General features: G+C 42.9%; 1 protein-coding gene across 14 annotated transcripts in view; it reads left to right on the top strand.

Annotated features, from left to right (window-relative positions):
- mbnl2 (muscleblind-like splicing regulator 2) overlaps positions 1–17,659 on the top strand; it is a 47,586-nt gene extending 29,927 nt beyond the window's left edge. For 4 of the 14 annotated variants that reach the window (XM_027291365.1, XM_019278531.2, XM_019278533.2 and 1 more), the window contains exons 3-9: positions 333–497; positions 1,415–1,618; positions 3,211–3,471; positions 6,415–6,468; positions 6,845–6,995; positions 8,680–8,715; positions 13,700–17,659. In XM_027291365.1, the coding sequence (XP_027147166.1) occupies positions 333–497; positions 1,415–1,618; positions 3,211–3,471; positions 6,415–6,468; positions 6,845–6,995; positions 8,680–8,715; positions 13,700–13,824 (996 nt within the window). In that variant the 3' untranslated portion in view covers positions 13,825–17,659. Of the gene's footprint in view, positions 1–332; positions 498–1,414; positions 1,619–3,210; positions 3,472–6,414; positions 6,469–6,844; positions 6,996–8,679; positions 8,716–9,874; positions 9,970–13,699 lie in introns of all 14 variants that reach the window. The other 10 variants (XM_019278538.2, XM_027291366.1, XM_027291368.1 and 7 more) reach the window with 10 other exon arrangements.
- The last annotated feature ends 2,571 nt before the right edge of the window (positions 17,660–20,230 follow it).

Raw genomic sequence — 20,230 nt, 5'->3', positions numbered from 1 at the left:
CAATGTTTTGACTCTGAGAGTGCTACCTGCTTCCCCAGTGGATAGTCACAAACACAATCAATGTGTAGCACTCATCGTTTGCCAGAGACACACTCCGAAAGTATGAATATGTATGATTGTCTTCGAGCGCTCAATGTTTTGGAGTCAAATTCCCACATATGTGCCATGTCCCGAGGCAGACGCACAACCTGTTCACCGCCAGGTTTATTATCACAAAGACTGCTGCGTTTCACTTCGCTCTGTTGATTAGAGACTCGATGTTTTCAGAAAAGACTGTTAATGACCTCTTTGTTTCTCCACCAACTTTTTGTCCCCCCCTCTCCCCCTCTCAGGGCCGCTGCACGCGAGAGAACTGCAAATACCTCCACCCGCCCGCTCACCTGAAGACCCAGCTGGAGATCAACGGGAGAAATAACCTGATCCAGCAGAAGACAGCGGCCGCCATGTTGGCTCAACAGATGCAGTTCATGATCCCCGGCACCACCATGCAACCCGTGGTTAGTGCCGGCCTCGCCGCTGTGGCAAACCAGCGTGACTCACTGTGAAAAATAGCCGCGAACTGTAAAAAGTTAGGGTTCGCTCTCGTTAAAAACATCTTTATGTATCAAGGTTTAGCAGATGTTTGCGCTTTAACTTGCATGTTTTAAGTGACCCTGAAATTTCTTTCAGTGTCGACTGGCAGAGCCTTTAACCGCCGAGCATGATTCACCGAGAGAATATGAGAATTCTGTGAGACGACATCCACACAGCCCATTATTGGACACTTAATCTTTCCTCTCAGATTATCCTGCCACATCTCAGGCTAAAAAAGATCCCGAGTTTGTTTGCACAACAGTCCCCGCGATGCCCTTGAGCCAAGCACAAAAAAAAGTGCCTAACTAGTCTCTGGGAGTTTGCTTCGGCAGTCAGCGGTAGACTGCGGTTGAGCTGGGCAGCTGCCAGGTGTGAATGTGTTTGACTGCATCAGTATAAGGCTGGGAGTAGCCGAAAAAGAACACGCCAGCTCAGCAAAATCTTCCCGAGGAACATAGAGGTTAAAAAAAAAAACTCCTCTCTTGTTTCTACCCTTGCTTCTCCACTTTTTCTCTGAAATCTATTCCCCTCTCTCTCTCTCTCTCTCTCTACCTGTCACCACCTCCCCTCACCTCTCATCTTTCTCACCGCGCCGCACAGCTGCGTTTATTTGCCTCTTGTGTCTCTTTCTTCCATCCTCTCCCTCTTTCTGCCTTTCACCCTCCACTTCCCACCGTCCCTCCTTACATCCATCATTTTACATCTTTGCCGTTCAGCCATTCCTTTCGTTCCCCGTCCACCATTTTAATTAAGATTGTGGAAAAACAGCTAAAACAAGAAGACAGAATATCTTGAGGAATGAGTGTGGGGTAAGCTGTCTTTTCTCTCTCTCCGTCTACAGCAGACGTTTCCGGTGAGCCAGGGTCTGGGTTCCAGCGCAGGTTTGAGCTACACGCCGTACCTGACTCCCATGTCCCACAGCATGGGCCTGGTGCCCACAGACATCCTGCCCAGCACGCCCGTCATCGTCCCCGGCAGCCCGCCCGTCTCCGTGTCCGCCGGCTCTTCCTCCAACCAGAAACTGCTGCGTACCGACAAGCTGGAGGTGACCCACCCAATCACAGTCCAAACTCTCTCAACAAGACAAGCGTGACAGCTAATCAGAGCTAATGTCCTCTTCGAGGTCATGAAGTGTAATTACAGTGACGCCTTACTGTGATTACGGGTGTGACAGAGACGCAGCAGATACGCGGTGCTAATGAGTGCCATTTATTTAATCTCACTTCATTTTTATATAACAGACACACAAGATTTTCTACATACTGTACTGTGCAGTGAATACAGAAAGATATAATACTAACGTCCTCCCTGGTTACCATAGGAGTTGGCATAGCAACAAACAAAATAAAGCTCCATGGGAATTCTTAGCAGTCTTTAACCTTTAAAATTAAGTTCATTTCTGAAATCTGTTTCATAAGCAAGTAATTATAAGCCCGAATAATTAATTCAGGCTCACACAGGCCACATTTTGTGTGTAGATTTAGTCCGATTTGTGCAGAAATGCTGCAAGGCACACGTGATTTTCTTCTCAATAACACCGCCAGGTTACTCACTTGATAGTTCCTTACATCTGTATTATCCTTGAAGGTACACCCGATTGTGTTACCTCCCTTACAGAAATAATTACGGCTCATATCAGACACACGCTTGCGTGAGTGATTTCAAATTTGGAATTTGCTCAACACAAACCGGTACTTGCGAGACAGCCACAGTGAGACTGGGACTCCATCTGCCCCCTGGCAAACAGCTCTGAATGAGAATAGCTCGCTGATTGTGAAACAGTGCAAAAAGGGGGAGTTTTTTTTTTTTTTTTTTTTTTCCACTACATTTATAAAGATAAACAATAATCTCCCCAAGACCTGAAGGTGATGCGTAGGTGTGTGCCCTTGTATGTGTTTTTCTCTGGGAGTGCTATCACTTAGCAACTGAAAGAAGTTGGCTCTAATTTAAACCGAATCCCTCTGAGAGGCGTATAAACTCCCACACAAAGCGCGCATGTGTGTGTGTGTGTGTGTGTCCAGTGTTTTTGCACATGCGTGTGTGTGTCTCAGAGTACAAGTCAAAAGCAGATCCTCTTGTGATTATAGCAAAGACACTGAGTGATTTCAAAGTCATTCATGTTTGACATAGATTGCAGTGTCCTTATATATTTTGTTTTTCTCCTCATATATGTCAGGGTTGGGCAACGATTATCACATCCGATGAATTCGCCCCAACCCTAAAATATGCAATTCACAGATTTCTTGGCCATCCTCTATTGTTGTAGACTTTAGTTACTTCACAGGAGAGCAGCACACACACACACATTCATCGTACAAAAATATCAGACTTGGTGTGAAAAAAGCCTTAAGGCCTGTTGGCTCACCATGCTGTGTTTAAATATGCATCAAGATTCTCATTTGCAAAACAGCCAGACACCAAAATGTCAAATACTTTGTAAAAATATTGCCTCAGTTACTGTTGCGGTTGATCTTGCGTTACAGTAAGAAGATGATAAAACTGCTTAATCATTTCCAAGTATTAACAGTTTGTGTGTCTTTCTTTGTTTTCTCTTTTTGCACACATACATCTGCGTGTCTGTCCACTTCTGTGTGTGTGTGTTTGCCTGTCCGTGCGCCCGACTCTCCCCACTCCCAGGTGTGCCGCGAGTTCCAGCGGGGCAACTGCGCTCGCGGGGAGACCGACTGCCGCTTCGCCCACCCGAGCGACAGCCCGATGATCGACACCAGCGACAACACGGTCACCGTGTGCATGGACTACATCAAGAGCCGCTGCTCCCGCGAGAAGTGCAAGTACTTCCACCCACCGGCCCACCTGCAGGCCAAGATTAAGGCCGCCCAACACCAGGCCAACCAGACAGCTGTGGCCGCGCAAGCCGCCGCCACGGCTGCAGCCATGGTGAGAGCACAGCACTACTTTCCTACCTTCTGTACCCCACACACACACACACACACGTGTCCTTCTAGTAACTAAACATATTACACAAGTTTTTGGCTTGTTTAGAGCGAGAGCTTGCAAGGTCTAAATGGGACAATAAGTCTTTTATAGCACCTATGTACAGTGTACCTTGAACTTTTCAATAAGAGCTTAACCTTTCATTATAATATCCAGGGAGGCTTTTATAGGGCATCGAATAAACAAGTTATTATAGGATGGTTTTATGGTTGTTGAAGAGCCAGTAAATGCTGTACGTAAAGTATTATTCACACTTTCATATGAGCACAAAGCTGCATAAGTCCAGGAGACACAGCCAAACATGTTGGTAAAACAATTAAAAACACACCCAGGCTCACTGACATTACTACAAATCATCCTGCAGCATATACAGTAAGCACACGCTGTAGATGATGACACCCACAGTAACATAAAATGTGGAGCACTGCTTTATTACTGTATAAAAACATACCCCACCTCTGCTGGTTCGTTCTAGTGGACTCCAGTGTGCAATTCACGCACGACAGTCATCCCAAAGCGAGGCCATTGTATACAATAAACAGGGCTTAGTGGGACCTAAACGCATCAGTATAATGCCGCAAGAACAATCTGTTATTATCTCACCGCAGTCTGCTTTTATTTTCCAATGCCCTTGGTTCATACGGAGACAATATGCTGGCCCATCCCACCCCCACCACCCCCCCTTGCTCTCAATGATAAGTGCGGCTCTCTGCAGATCAGTGCAAATTGAATCAGGGATGGATGAGGATGTAGCCACACGGGGTGTGTGTGTGTGTGTGCATGTGTGTGTGTGGGGTGTGGGGGGATGGTTGTTGGAGAAGAGACAGAGAAAGTGTACCACAGACAGGCAGACGGATGCAGACAGACAGTGGGGAAAGGTTTGGCAGTGTGTCTTGGCTGTGCCCCACCCACCCCTCAGGTTCTGAGTGGCTTCTCTTGAACGGTCGCCCTTTTTTTTGGCTGCCGCAACTCGCGCACCTCGTCTTGCACCAGCGTGCTGACCTCCCCTCTCTCTCCTCCATGGCATGGGCATGCTTTACGCGCTGCACATACCTCTCTCATTGGCTGGCTCCATTTTTGCTGCTTGCTCTCCCCACTGTCCTCTCCTCCATACGTCCACAGCGTGGACGGTTTAAGGCGACCGTGACTGCAGGTTAGTTTGCTTTGTGCACATACTGCATGAAAAGGAATCGACACATGCATAAATAAAGCCCGATTGTTGACCTGTCAGCAACTTCCCCATCAGATACACAACGCTTGGTCAAACAAGCTTTCTCTTTTTAAAGCCCACGCTTCAAACACCTCCTTGTGTTCCTAATACAGACCAGTTTATCAACTTTATGACCCAATTCCCAGTTTACCATCAGCAGTTACACGCTGTGCCAGAGGTGAGCAGGGTTAACCTTAGGACAATCCGTTGTTTAGTCAGCACCTTTGATCCAATTCTCTTTTAGCCCTTTAACACTTTTATTGAAGCAGAGAGCCATAAAACCTGTATTGCTGCACTGCTGCAAATAGCTAATATCATTACCCATAATTCACTTTCTTTTTTTTCTTTTTTTTTAATCTAAAGCAAATTGGCTAAAGTGTGCTGTAGATAAGGTTACACATTAACTGATACAGTTACAGTAAGAAGATCCTCGTATTGAGATTCTGTTGTTTTTGCTGTGCCACATCATGTGTTGCTTGCCACGCTGCGGTCTTCTTCCTCATTGCAAGTCGAATGCGGCCATCTCTTTGCTTTCCATGTCACTTTAATTGACCATCTTCCATTCGAGGCTAACTAACCAGCCGTGTTCAGATCTGTTAACACCGCAGCGCATCAGCAGTGCATCGTTTGTTGCTCTGTCGATAGGACATGTATTGCACGGAAAATCCACATACAAGAGGCAAGAGGCTTGTGCATGGACCGCTAAGTGCTGTGCTCATCACATCCATGTCATCTCTTTTTTCTCTCTCAGCAGTGACATCACATGTATGGAGGTTTTTTAAATAAATGAACAAAGCTTGAAATAAATGTAGGTTCGTACTAATACTAGATTTGTAGAAGATATTTGTCGTATCTCGGGAGGAACGTAAGAATAAACAGAGCTCCACATTCTGTGATCGAACGATAACACTGCGTCACACACTAACACGCGCTCGAGATTCGTCACTTAACTTCACGCCTGACTACAGAAACAAAAAGGATGTGATCGTTAAACCACTTTTTGTCCACACAACATACCCCGTCCTCGCTGAGGTCAATCATTCGAGGGGCTTTGATCAAATCTCACTCACAAATCTGTTGTGGGCGTTTTACGACAATTCTCAGGCCCCGTCCCACCTTCAAATCCACCGCACATCATCAATAGTGAACCCCCCAGAGAGCACTGTAACTACTGTGTGTGTAGGACTGTAGCGTCCCTATGTTCACATCTCACATATAGTCTCAATCAGTTGTGTTTACTGCATTTTCTTCTTGCGTAGATATTTAAAAAAACAAAAGTTGATTTCCTTGTTCAGAAATAGTTGACGTTACTACTAAATGCTTTCCCAGTAGATCTGAAGTACATCATAGATTCTTGCTTTTTTTTTTTTTAACCAAAGGTTAATGTAGATGCTTTTTTTTTTTTTTTTGCTTTTGTACTAATTCAAAAAAACAACAAAAAGTAGCAATGTTTCTTTAAAGTAAACAAAACAATTTTTGTTTATGTGCATGCCTATTGTTTTGTATGTGGTATACTTGCATTCAGATTATTTTTGTTTTTGTTTTTTTCCTTCTCACCTATCCACAATGCAATGCTGTCCCCCATGACGCACCTCTGCTTGCTGTTACCTGTATGTTAATACGCTTGAATCCCATTGGCCCACTGCCATCATGTGCTCGCTGCCTGCTAATTAAAGACTCAGTCGACTGCCAAAGCAATGAAGCGACCCCTCGAGGCAACTGTAGACCTGGTACTTTGACCTTTCACCTTTTGCTTTGCATGTAGCTTCTTTAATTGTACTGTAGCCACTCACAAAATTTAAGTTGGCTCTTTTGTTTTTGTGAAACCCTGTAAGACACTTTTAAGTATAAATATTTATCATTTACGATCAGATTCTAGACTGTACTGTACGTTAATTAAATGAACGATGTAATGTTAAAATTATTCACACTGTTTTCTTTAATGTGTTGTTGCTACGTTGTAGTTTGTCATTGTCCTTGTGATAGTTACAGCAAGTTTCCATTTTTGCCTTGTTGTGCTGTGCTTAGACAAATAACAGATTTTAAAAAGCAAATATCAGTGTTGACTTGTATACAGTTCAAAATCTGCTGTGCTGTGTGACACAGGCGTTCCCCCACGGCGTCCTCCAGCCCCTACCAAAGAGACAAGCACTCGAGAAGAGCAACGGAGCGAGCTCCCTGTTCAACCCCAGTGTTTTGCACTACCAGCAGGCGCTGGCCAACGCACAGCTCCAGCAGCCCGCTTTCTTTCCCACAGGTAAGATAACACGCAGACGCAAACAAAAGCGCCCGTAGGTATGCGGAGCATGCGAGCGCACACACACAGATAACGCTCACTGAATGTGCTCAGCTAACCTCCCGTCCCGTCACGCATCGGAGAGCATCTCTCGTGATCAGTCAGAAAAGACAGAGTGACGCACATAAGGAGACCGGCTGCGCTGGCGTGTGCGCTAATGTTACAACTATTCAAGTACCATCCCGAAACTTTGATCTGCCAGTACGAACATGTAATTGCTCCCAGGTGGAAGGGCAGTGCAGGCTTTGATCAGAGCAATAAAAGATGTGATATATTACCACATGAATATGACACACCTGTCAGTCTCCCAACGCCTGAGCATACAAACGAGTTGTATCCAACACAAAGACTTTTAAAGGCAGTAGTGACTTATATTTTTGAGCAAACAGAGCTCCCTTCAGTGTGTTTTTAATCTACCTCGAAGAATCCTGTATTTAAAAAAAGCAATTTTGCTCCAATTTTCCCCAAATTAGTCCCAAAAAGTCCGCTCCCTTATTCCTCTTCAGGTTTTTTTTTTTTTTTCACATCCCCTCCTCAAATAAAAAGCCTTCTCTCTCTCTCTGCCTGCTCCTCTCACACACACTAACAGCAGCTTAAGCCCCCGAGGGGTCACCGGCTAAATCAGTTAACCGCAGCTAATGCGTTAGCCTGTAGCCAGACTGAGTCATGAGGATGAGACTGCCGTCCCTCACTCTTTATTTCTACCTCGTCTCTTTTTTTTTTGTGTCCCTGTGGTGCGAGACGCCTGACAGCCCCCTCATCCCCGACCCTCCCTCCCTCTCTGCATCTGTGTGTGGGAAGTAGCCCTGGGTTGATATTGCAAATCTTTGAGCTTCACACGGGGAGGGGGGGTTTCTCTGCTTACATGAATTGTTCTGACGCAGTAAAACCCTACCCGTCTTCACAGTCCAGATCAGGATGCAAGCCTGTGCACATCATCGTACTGACACTGCATGATGCTGCTCTGTCACCTCTTTAGTCGTAGTTTCTATTAGTCAGCGTTCTCTCTCTCTTTTTTCTAGATTTCACTTATTAAGATTTCTGTTTGATTATTTTCCCTATACACATTAATGCACTGCGGTAGCTGTAGCTATTTAAACGGAGGGTTCTTGTGGCCGAGGATGACTTAGAAAATGATGGAAAAGTCGACTTAGCACATTCATCGAGTGATTTATCTTGGCTGCACGTGGCTCATGGCGAGATCTCTAACAGCAGCATGCTGATGTACTTAAGTTGGCTCTGCAGTGTGACACTGAATGCTAATTTTGAAGTAAATAAGTGGCTTAATTATCCATCATTTCCTTCAAACAGTAACCGATAAACTCTGTGAATCGGCTTTGCTTAAACGTGGCCACAGTCACACATCCTCCGTCTGTCTGTATATCAGCAGTATTTCTCACTAATGCATAACTGAATAAGTGAGTTCCTCTGCTTGCTCCTGTTAACTGCCTGACAGCACCACCGTAACAGTAGCATCTGACCTGAGCGACGTCTTCAAGCTTTTTTTTTTTTTTTTGTCTTGTCTAACCTTGTTGTTCTCCTCCCTCGATTAACCCATTTATTTCCTCCTCTCTCTCTCTCTCTCTCTCTCTCTCTCTCTCTCTCCCCCTCCCTCTCTCTGTCTTTCTCTGCATGAACACAACAGGGTCAGTCTTGTGCATGACACCTGCTAGCAGTCTTGGTAGGTCCTGACCTTCCCTTTGCTCTCTCACACACACTGTTTGATATATATATATATGTGTATATAAGAGTGGAGGGAGGGTTTGGGGAGTGGCCCTTGCAGGTGAGACAAAAAAGGTCATCGCCTCAGCGCATCACTTCCTGTGGGCGGTGTTGAAAAAAATGTTTATCAAACTGTGTGTTTCTTTATGCTGACATATGATGTGAAACATTTTCTATCACCTGAAAGAGTTGTGACTTCAGTCCTTGTCCTCAGTCCTACTGACTCTCTCGCTAATGTGTTTATGATTAAAATGGTAGCGTGGATTAAAATACTGATCTGTTCTTAAGCTGTAGGATAGCTACTGTCTGTTTGCTGTGCTGTGTTGATCAGGAAATTTAAATCAGTTTCCCAGAGAAATGATCTCAGCCACATAGCTGGAGCTTTTGTCTCTGCTAAACAGCGGTGATGGGAATTACAAAACAACTAACCAGCAGGTCCTAGGTTAGTAAATGGAAAAATGAAAAGCAGGAATAATGATTTTTTTTACCAACAATCCATCAGAGTTGCATGTTTTATTTTGGCGTGCTTCCTGCTGTTGTCAGTCCACATGGATTAAAAAAAAGTAAAATTCCCATCCCTGATGCCAAAAAGTGTCGTTGATTTCTGTCATTGGTGTCTCAACTTCTCTGGGAAAAAATAGCAAACTGATTTTCCGTATAAATTTCCTTATTTGTGATTGTAATCAGCTTCTCTCCTCTTGTTTTTTTTTGTTTTTTGTTTTTTTTCCTCCCATGCTCTCTTCTTTCCTTCTTTCTTCCTTTCTTTCTTTCTTTCTTACTTTCTTTCTTACTTTCTTTCTTCCTTCCTTTCTGTCCTCCTTGCTTTGCATTGTGAATGGTTGCATGCCATCTGCCGGTGTAACCCTAACGATGGCTTGCTGGCTCTCTGTAACATCTGCCACCACCACCACCATCACCATCACCACCACCATCTACAACAACAACAACAACAACAACAACAACAACAACAAAACGATACCGTCGACACACACACATCACAACGGTTGCCATGGTTACCATAACGCTCCACCTACCTGTCCATTGCTACCACCTCCTTCCCTCTCCCCCCCCCCCCCCTTACTCAACCCCCCCCCCCTTTTCCCACCCTGAAAACAAAGTCCCAATGATGTACAGTGCTACGCCTGCTACTGTCTCTGCAGCAACAACTCCTGCCACAAGTGTCCCCTACGCAGCAACAGCACCAGCCAATCAGGTTTGCTCCTTTTAAAGCTTTCTTTCATCAGTCCCTGGAGCTCTGAATAAGTACTGCCTTCTAACAGTGAGCCGCAGTAACCTGCAGCTGAGCCTTAGCCCACGCCCAGCCCGATTCCATCCCTCCATCCGCCCGCACTGGGCAAACTCACATTGGCATGAAAGCATGTGAGTGGGTATTTTCCAGAGAATTTAAAAGGAAGGAGGGGGGTGCGAGCAGCGTGCTCTATTGTATTCTTTTGTAAAACGCCGTGCACGGCCCCTTTAGGCACTCCCGACAAGCACTTCTTCAGAGCTCCCACATTTGCAAAGTAGTAGTTGTGTTGTGTTGCACTACTTCCTGGTTTTGTTTTGCATGTTTCTGTTTTTTTTTTTTTTTAAGTTTTATTTTCCACTTTTCTTGTTGTTGTCAAAAAAAAACAAAAAGGCTCTCCATCTGCAGCAGGGGCCCCTCATTTGTACTGCTTGTGTGCTACGCAAACACACACGTTCAAGCAAACACATACAGGCGGTTTCTGCAGCACTTAACAGCTGCCATGTTGTGTTTATTTTCCTTCCTCTGTTTCGACTCCACCCAGTTTTCACCTTTTTACCTTTCCTCCCCCCCGGTCGCCGGATAAAAGCGAGAGTAAATCATGCGAGGAAACAGTTAACGGGGGCCACCACTTGTCAGGGCGAGACGGACGCCGAAATAAAATGATCACAGAAGCCGTCTAAAAATGGCTTTCTGATCGGCAGCTCTCCTGTTGCTGCGTGTCAGCAGGAGCCGGGGTGGGGGGGGAGCGGGGGCCAGTTTTGAATGCCAGAGTGACGCATGTGTGCCCCATTTTAAACCTGGAAATTTCAGCACAATGCTGGCGCTCCGGCCTCGTGCAGCTGGCAATCATTTAGTTCAGCACAGAGGTGCCTTGAGGACACGCAGATGGACAGATGAGAAGTGTTCCACAGGTAGAAATATAGAGTCTCTTTGTGTGTCGCTCTATTTTCTTCGCTTTGATATATATGAACTTAAGTCTCTTAAGAAATACGTTGAAAACTAATCTCGCATCTGGAATGACAATAAAAAATAAATGAAATAATTTTTCAGATTCCATTTCCACCGTTAACGACTGATCCACCTCGTGCTTTATTGCCCCTCATAGGCCAGCAGTGTGTGCACTTCCTGTGAGTCACCGTCTCTTCCTGTAATTGGCATGCAGCAGCAGTAGCAGCAGGAAGCAGAGCTGCTCTTTAAAGATGCATGTGGGACAAGGAGCCGGAGAAACAATGACGTCAGCCCTCGCTGTCTGTCTCCTTCTGTCCCCGTCTGTTTCTCCCCCCCCCGCCCTGCACAGAGATCCCACCAGCGAGGACACAGTTAACACTGATGTATAATCACCAGCTGTACTGCATACAGTACACGCCTTGTCATCCCCACCGTATGATTTGCCCCCTCCCCTCCTTCCTGTTGTTCAAGAGCACACACTGCTGAAATCCTGAGTTCGTACTATCTCGAGCCGGTTTGCATCAGCATCTCCTTAATTGCTACGTGGCTTCTTACACGTACTGCACATCCTGAGCCAAGACAGTCAGGACAGAGCTTAGTGAGGAGAACTGTAGTCACATAAATAATCATGCACCTTCATCGTGAGCTGCAGGATGAACACTGATTACCTCAGACGTAAATAAAACAGTGAGTAATAAACAAGCAAAGAGGGACAGGCTGTTGCAAACATGTTGAGAGGTTCAGAGTCCGGTCAAGTCATGACCCTCTGAACTGTCATCAAGACATGAGCGACCAATCACATCATCCCATCTTCCAGCTCATCTAAACCATGCGCTAACTCTGGGTAACGTCACTCCTCTCGCTGGGAGATTTGAAGTAGCAGCGCCCTCGACTGTCTGAACATGGCATTGCATCCCAAACTTCACAGGATTCACTGTGGCCACTGAACTGGCAGGAAGTTAAACAGAATTAGAAGTCGTCATACCGAGCGGCTCTTCAGCTAGAGGACGACGGTTCGAGCTCTCAGCTCCCTGCGGAGGGAATCTGTCATTGTTCTTATCGCATTTATTCAAATTAACAGACTAAGTCGCAAAGGTCCAGTGCGATTGGAATAATAACCTCCACCATGACTTCTGTAACACACACTTCTCTAGCAAGAGAGCAAAAAGGAAAGATTGTGAGTGTATTGTGCATTGTAGGGAAGCAACCGGGCACAGCAGACCGCCTTCAGGACCCCAAGAGGGTAGGAAGGAGATGAAGAAATAGGAGATAGATACGTGGTGGGCATGTAGGGTGCAGAATACGAGAGGAGACAAGGGTGTATTAGAGTTGTGCTCCTGCTCCTGAAACTCTGCTGATAGCTTCATTTAATATCCAACTGCTGACCTTTTCTGAAACATGCTGCTAGTATCACTGCGCCACATCTAAGACAAACAGGACCTGCAAACAAATCCTGGTGTTTGTTTTCACTCCCCGCCCCCTGTGGTACCAGACGGGTGGGGTTTGGCTGATCCCACCCATCTGGCACCTGGGTAATATCTCCATACTGCTCTATGGAGCGGGCTTTTCCTCTCAGCCCGTGCACATCATGTGTGGCGAACCTTCTGTGATGTGCGATGTGACCAGTGGCTTCTGTCCTTTGCTGTCTATTAACAAGCACCATGCAGCTTTGTTCTGTGTTGGCTCGCTGCCAGCGGCAACCACGTGATGGCAGCCAGCAGCTCTTCTACCTGTCTTCCCCTCTTATAGGCAATCTCTCTCTCTCTCTTTCTCTTCCTCTTCTCTCTCTCTCTTTGTCGTGTTTTGGATTAGTCTTTACCTCCTAAAGAGAATACACACAGAGATGACCAGACCTGGGTCAAATGCTATTTGCAAATCTGCATGAAACACCCGACAGGTGGCGTAACCACGACTCAACCACAAAGAAGTATTGTGATTGTCTCAAGTACACATCGCCCACTTGATGCCTCAGAATGCTTCAACAAAGTACAAAAGTGTTGCCAAAGCGAGTCTAAAGCGTGATATAGCCCTCTGGATGGCAACGACCAAAGTTTACAGGCTTACGCTGGAACCCGTTGATATCCAGGAAACCAGATAACAGATTCCTGATGAGCAACTTGATAGGCGAGAGATTATGTTCAATCTATGAACAGATGTAAACCAATGCAGATAAAAAGCGAAATTGTTGTCAGGCGATATCCGATGATATCCCGAGATTGATCTCAACACAGAAGTCGTATTTGTGCACGGACCAAATGCAAAGAGATCTTGATCCGACCTTGCTCTGACCCTCGCTCCCGTAATCACTAGTCTAACACTTGGATCAAAGTCTAACACTCACACGGACACTAAGAGAAGTTGAAATTCTGCCTGCTTACACCTTTATGCGAGGTCAGCCGCGACATAAAGTGACCGTGACTGTCGAACGTACTGCGTCGTCTTTCAGGTGGTTTCAGGCGTTGGTCTGATGATCCGACAAACACTTTGTTTGAAGCACACTGAGGCCTCAAATCAGCACAAAAAACAGATTATAAAGAGACACAAACACACACAATAAAAGCATCGATTCAATGTACCCGTGTTACATATGTTCTTATATGTTTTAATGAATCAAAATCAGTCGAAATGCACATTCGTATTTGCCATGTTACATGTGAATAAATCAAATCTCTCTCTTACAGGTGAACTAAACGTTTCTCCCCTTGTGTTCTCTCCTTCCTTTTCTCTCTCTCTCTCTCTCCTGCAGATCATCCTGAAGTAAGCGTCAGGAAGGGAATGGAGTGTCACGAAGCTGCACTAGGAAACCCAAAACAGCCCCTGTGTAAATACTACCTTACCTCTCCCATAGAGGTCCAGCAACCTGCATGCTAAGAGTGTAACACTTCAATTTAACCATAAGAACTGCAGTGCCGGTGTAACACACACACACAAAAAAAAAGATATATACTGTATGTATTGCTAGAAAAAAAACTATTAACATGAAAAAGTCAAAAATATTCTTATGTATAGTACTACATACATAGCAGACACACTATAGAGGTCATTTTAACACCTGTTCTCCCAAAGTACCGTGGATCCCCTCTCTTTCATATTTATTCTAAAAACCGCTGCACAACGTTCATCCCTTTGGTTAGTAAAAAAAAAAAAAAAAGAGATGCTTGATTTGCACTATGTGAGAACTATAGTGCTCAATGTCGAGGTGGAAAACAGGAAGAGTCAGAGAAAAAAACCCGTGCACAACCACACCAACGCACTCGGCGCTTTCAAGAGGGTCCTCGTCGTCTCGCGGTCTTTGCTTTCCCCCTCTACGAAGTTGAATGTCCTCGGGGGCAGACTCGTGTGTTTTCTCAACGTGACTGTCCCCGCCCGAGGGTATCTCAGAGACCCTCATCTGCCCCAGATGCTGTTAAAGATGCCATGATGAAGCTAACCCTCCCCTCCTCCCTGCCAACCTTTCATCTCCGGAAACATCTTGCCAAAGTCGCAGCTTGGAAGAGGTCGGTGGAATAAACCTGCCAAGACAGCAGAGCCACATTTTTTCTCCTCACTCTTTTTTTTTTTTTTGCGAAAGCTGCTCAGAACGCACCCTTTATTTGTTTCGGTGCTGGGTTCAGGAGCCGTGGGATAGATTGTGCACGGATTTTTTTGCATGTAGTCGGGACTGGGGAAGACAGTGCCCAGTGTTGACAGAAGATAGTCGTGGCCATTTACCGAAAAGCCTAAAGGCTCAGGTCTGTGCCAAGGGCTTAACAAAGCTTGAGGGTTCGTTCCAGACATACCAAGCCTTGTGTGTGTGTGTGTGCATGTGTGTTCGTATCTGGAGACTGATGGTCTGCCGGCAGACTGGGACTAAAAGCGAGGTCTAGCAGGTGATGGCAACACCAGGCCTGGTAGGAGAGGTTTTCGGGGGGTGGGTGAGGGACTTAAGTGCTAAGACTAAACAAAAAACAAAAAAAACAACAAAAAAAGGTGCATTTGACGATGATCGTCAAGCAAAAGATGACTTGAACTTCGACTGGAGGGCTATCTGTGACCGTCGGTTGTCCTGTCCAACCCTACTATCACCGATAATCCTGTTCCATTTTAGAAAAACTGTAGAAGTGCCTAAAAAATGCTCATCAACGACAACAACACATGCATCCAGAGTGTATCACTAAAAGTCACAGAAACACTGGCTGTCAGAAGCTACATGGACCTTTCGAGGGAAGACATCACATCCTGCGAAACCGCTACCGGAAAAACAGTCCTCCGGTAAGCGTTCATCAAACATCACAAGTGACTTTATCGATAACAAAAAGAAGTTAAAGAAACGACAAATCAAAAATAGCTTTGTAGAATGTTTGGTGACTTTCACGGTGTACCATCGTTTCTTACCATGGTTTGAGTAGTTTACATGAGGAACGTGAGTGAGAAAAAAAACTGTATTGTAAACTGTGTAATGTATGTAAAGTGTCTCTTATTTTGAGAGTTTATATTCACGGTTCTAGAAATGTATTCAAAGTTATTTAAAATTTGTGTTGTGTCTATTATCAAGGTATGTTTGAACACCCCCAAACCTTCCACCCATCTCCACCTCCACACAGAACAATCATTCGTCTTTTAGCCTGAGATCATAACTTGTTCTTATTTCAGACCAACCCCTCTCTTTGTTTGGCGTGTTTTAACTCGACGATTACTAAATCTTATTTTCCCCTTTTTTTTTTTCTTTTTCAAAAAGTTCTGATGTAATTTCATGGTGCTTGATTAACATTGACAATCCACAATCATACCTGTGGAGCCGGAGCGCTTCACTCTGGCTCCACATTTTTGGTTCCACTCACTCTTGATTGTCTCTTCACATGCATTTTGATTTGTGTGTAATATTTGTGGACGGTGGTAAAAGTTCTATTTTGTTGTAATTTATCTTATGTCACTCTTGGTCAAATTTTAGTCAAAAACAATGTTGTTAACTATTCTATTTTGAAATGAATGTAATTTATTGAGCTGTGCTACATTCTGCACGGTTGGTCATTTCAAGGTCTAACCTGTCAGGTCAGCGTATGAGAAGTCGCACACGTCTGAGGGGTGGGGGTTTAAAAGTCGACCCACCGACAGAAAGCTACTGGATCTTTCTTGCCTTCTCATTGATAAAAAGATCACGGTGTTGCAGTAATGAGCATAGTTATAGAGTTGCTTGTGTTGTTGGGAAAAAAAAATGTTTATTGTATAGATGACATTTTACCAAAAAAAGAGAAAAAAATTTCAAAAAAGATGTACTTTTCACTCTAGTATAATAGTATTTCATAACAATATTAAGTTGTTGCTGTGGCAACCAAACGTTGCGATTACTAAAGTTCGGTATTTTTGTAAATGACATTGTTAAGTTGATTTTTTGTTTCTTTTTTTGCTAGAACACTGTACACAAGGTAGATTGTAAAGAAGATACGAACATTTCTTATTCTTCACTGAGATTATGACAATGACCTAATATTTTCATTAGCAAATGACAGCCTCTATAGAGCTGTGACTGTAACACTTAAATAGATTTAAAGTCATCAATGTTACATAGATTATATATAAATATATTATATATATATATATATATATATATAAGAACTAAATAATCTATAAATTAATAAGTTCAGATATACAACTCTCTCCCCCCGACAAAGGACCTTTAGGTTCCACACCAAGACATTTTATTCGAGGCGTATGTATCACTAGAGTTAAGGATTGCACTTTTTATATATTGTTTAAAGATGTGATCTTTTTCATTTCCTTTAAGGATTTAGAGGTTTCTGCCCCCTCCGACACCCCCCCGACTATCAATCAGAAGCAGATACTACCAGTTAATAACTTCAATTCAACATGTTGCATGAGAAAACAATATTTTCTTTTCTTACTAAAATGATAACGTACTGAATGTTTCTAGTGACAAAAAAACAGAAGTCTGTACACAAAATGTCCTCATTTGGTGACCCCACAATGCCCTTGTGTATGGAGTCCTCATGAGATGTGATGTTTTTTTTTAAATGTGTTGGCAATGATTGACTGACGGTAAAAAAAGAAAAGAAAAATGTAAGCACTTTCTGAGCAGTTGGTCAACTGAGCAGACTCAGCTTATCCAAACACTTTGCCTTATCTTGAGTCCATCGTGCTTAAGGTTTTACGTTTTAAAGAGCTCTTATGAAATTTATTCAGGAGACTCGGAGTCTCTGTTTTCTCGAACCCCTTTCTCAGTTTCATTTCAAATATTGTATCTTTATATCTGAAATCATTTTTTAAAAGGTTTTAACGGTTAAAGGCCAAAAGGGGGCGACTGCGACGGAGTGAACAGTCATCGGTCTTTACCTCCAGTCTCCCAGAATCTGTAGCGAGATCTTTTTTTGTCCCATTGCCTTCCAATGGGACTGTTCGGAGCCCGTAATTCACAGCTTTAGCCAGCAGAGCGCGCTACACCGGAGACTGCAGGTTCTGAATTGTTGACTGCCTGTGCCATCATTGTTGCAGTGTGCCCCCACCAACAAAGTAAAGACATAAAGATAAATTGACAAGAAGACCCTCATCGGATTTATAGTTTCAATGTAATCATTTTTAAATGTATTCTTTTTTTTTTTTTTTGCATATATTTTGTGCTATTTTATGTTTCTATAGTCAAATGTTTCTTTGGTTCCAGCAAGATAGTGTAAAATCTATTGAAAGAAAGAAATAAAGAAAATCAAATGAATTCTACGGCTTGGATCGTGTATTTGTGTCATGCAAAGGTCCTGTTTGTGTATCATAAATCTCCAACGACCCCTAATAAGACATGCTTATTGCTGCAGGATTATAATTGTATACTGTAGACCAGAAAGGCTAATTGACTAAAGAAGTCTCCTGAAATCCACTCTGGGAACCACTGCGATAAAAGTAAGCCAACAGCAGACCACAGGCTAATTGGCCAATATGCTCTACAAATATACAAACGCTTATGACAAGATTTGTAAATCTGAGCTTTCAAGAATTTAGTTTTTTTTTTTTTTTTACCACAGATGATAAACATGTTGAGGCCGAGGCTGGGAAGAGCAAACTCTTTTGTCTGTTGTTTTCTATGTCATTTCCTGTTACTGCAGTGGAGCATTTTTTGGAAAAAAAAAAAGAAGCATCTATATGAGGGGTCATTAATACCACATTTTAATGGCTACAGTTGTAGTAGTCAAAGATATTCTATATATATATTCATTTCTGGTACAGTCGGTATGCTATTTAACTGTGACGAGTAAAAGGGTCATGTCAGACTCTAGTTTTTGGTAGTACTGGTTTGGCATTTTGGCATCTAGTAGCCGTTCTGACCTTACTTGTAAGACAAAATGTACTACTAGTACTAGAACTAACACCCAAAATTCATATTTGTATGACTAATAAAATCAAAAGGACATCACTAGTAGTACTCGTAAGGTTCAAAATGTGCATTAGTACTACTAGTAGGCTCTAAAAAACAACTTACAAGTAGCCGTACAAGGAATTTTATGTCTTACCAAGTAGTAATTACTAGTACACTAGTAATTTGTATAGTATGCCAAAATGCCATGCAAGTACTGCCGAAGTACATGCATACATACAAGAAATTACATTTAATATCAAGGATGGGTAATAAATGCTCAAACGCCTTTCCCTAGTGAAGCGATCACACTGTTTCTGAAATGCTACAGATTGTCCTGACAAAAGAAAATACCACATTTGATAACAACCAGCATGTCCCAGACAGGGTCAAGAGCACTGGACACAAAGTTAAAGGGGGGCACCCTGCTGGTGTCCACATTCAGAAAACTCATTTGAGACTCGTCTGGAACAACTCCTGTCATCTAATGGATGCTTAACCTACTTTCTCTGCAGCTTCCATACAGCAATGTCCCAAAGACGACATGTTTTAACATTGAAGTGACAAAAGACCTCTAGAGTCCACTGCACTTATGACTCTTTGTGTCTGTTTGGAGGATACAGTCAGACACTACAGAGCCACTGAGTCTGCAGAAGCAGGAGGTGATGGATGCTGACCAGGAAGCAATCTTCTCAAGATTCACCTTGGTAGTGTAACATTATTCCTATGCTCGTACTAGGTCCGGTTCTGGCTGCTGAGCCCAGTTCTGTTGACAGCAGTTAATTAGCTCTGTAAATCACATTAGAGGGAAAACAAGAACATATACTTTGTATAAAATATGACCCAGTTTCACCAAAATTACTAAATAAAGTCATTACTTTTGTACAGTAATCGAAAACACAGCGTCGTAAGAGAGAAAGCATTTCATTGGATGTTAAATTAGTACACGCCCACGAGTGCAGGATGACATCATCAACAACTTTTTAGCCTTTTTTCAGGAAGTGACAAATGAAAAACAGCTGAAAATACCTAAAAAATTGATGTTGTTGTCACTGTTGGATCGGATTCTGGAGTATATGTGACACGTGATGAAAACTAATTGACTATTAATTTTGACTTCATGGGGACTTTAAGAAAAACACATTTTATTTAAAAACATTACCAAAAAAAAAAGATGATTTAATGCAAATTTCTATTATAATCACTGAGATCTTTATCCCAGTCTCCCTGTTGAGCCGCAGTTTGTAATAACGGTGCATTTTGTAATAAACTGCCCCAACGCATTTTGTAATAAATTTTGCCGCATTATGTAATAAGTTATTACAAAATGCACTTGCAACTTTTTTATTTTCTAGGAAATGTAATAACATGGTGCATTATGTAATAACAATTCTAAAGCATAGTTTATTTGTTTGTTAATTGTATTTGATTTTACTTTAAAGTATTTGTAAAAGCTAGGCCTATTATTAGTATCACTGTATTAGCCTAGTAGCAGTACTTAGCAATTACTATCAGTACACTATTCAAGGGTTGCATTAACAGAGAATATTATGTAAATTGCAGATTTTTTGCACTTGGTAATAATCTTGTCAAAATGTAATAACTTATTACATAATGCGGCAAAATTTATTACAAAATGCGTTGGGGCAGTTTATTACAAAATGCGGCAGTTTATTACAAAATGCGGCTTTATTACAAAATGAAATGAAAAAGTTATTACATTTTGGACGTTTATTACAAAATGCACCGTTATTACAAAATGTGGCTTTATTACAAAATGAAATTAAAAAGTTATTACATTTTGGACGTTTATTACAAAATGCACCGTTATTACAAAATGAAATGAAAATAATATAATAATAACGGTGCATTTTGTAATAAACGTCCAAAATGTAATAACTACATTTTGGACGTTTATTACAAAATGCACCGTTATTA

The sequence above is a fragment of the Larimichthys crocea genome, chromosome XIX (genome assembly GCF_000972845.2).
Source record: "Larimichthys crocea isolate SSNF chromosome XIX, L_crocea_2.0, whole genome shotgun sequence".
In the NCBI taxonomy this organism is placed as follows: Eukaryota; Metazoa; Chordata; class Actinopteri; family Sciaenidae; genus Larimichthys; species Larimichthys crocea.
Note: the sequence above shows the minus strand (reverse complement) of the source record. Positions and strands in the feature narration are given on the sequence as shown.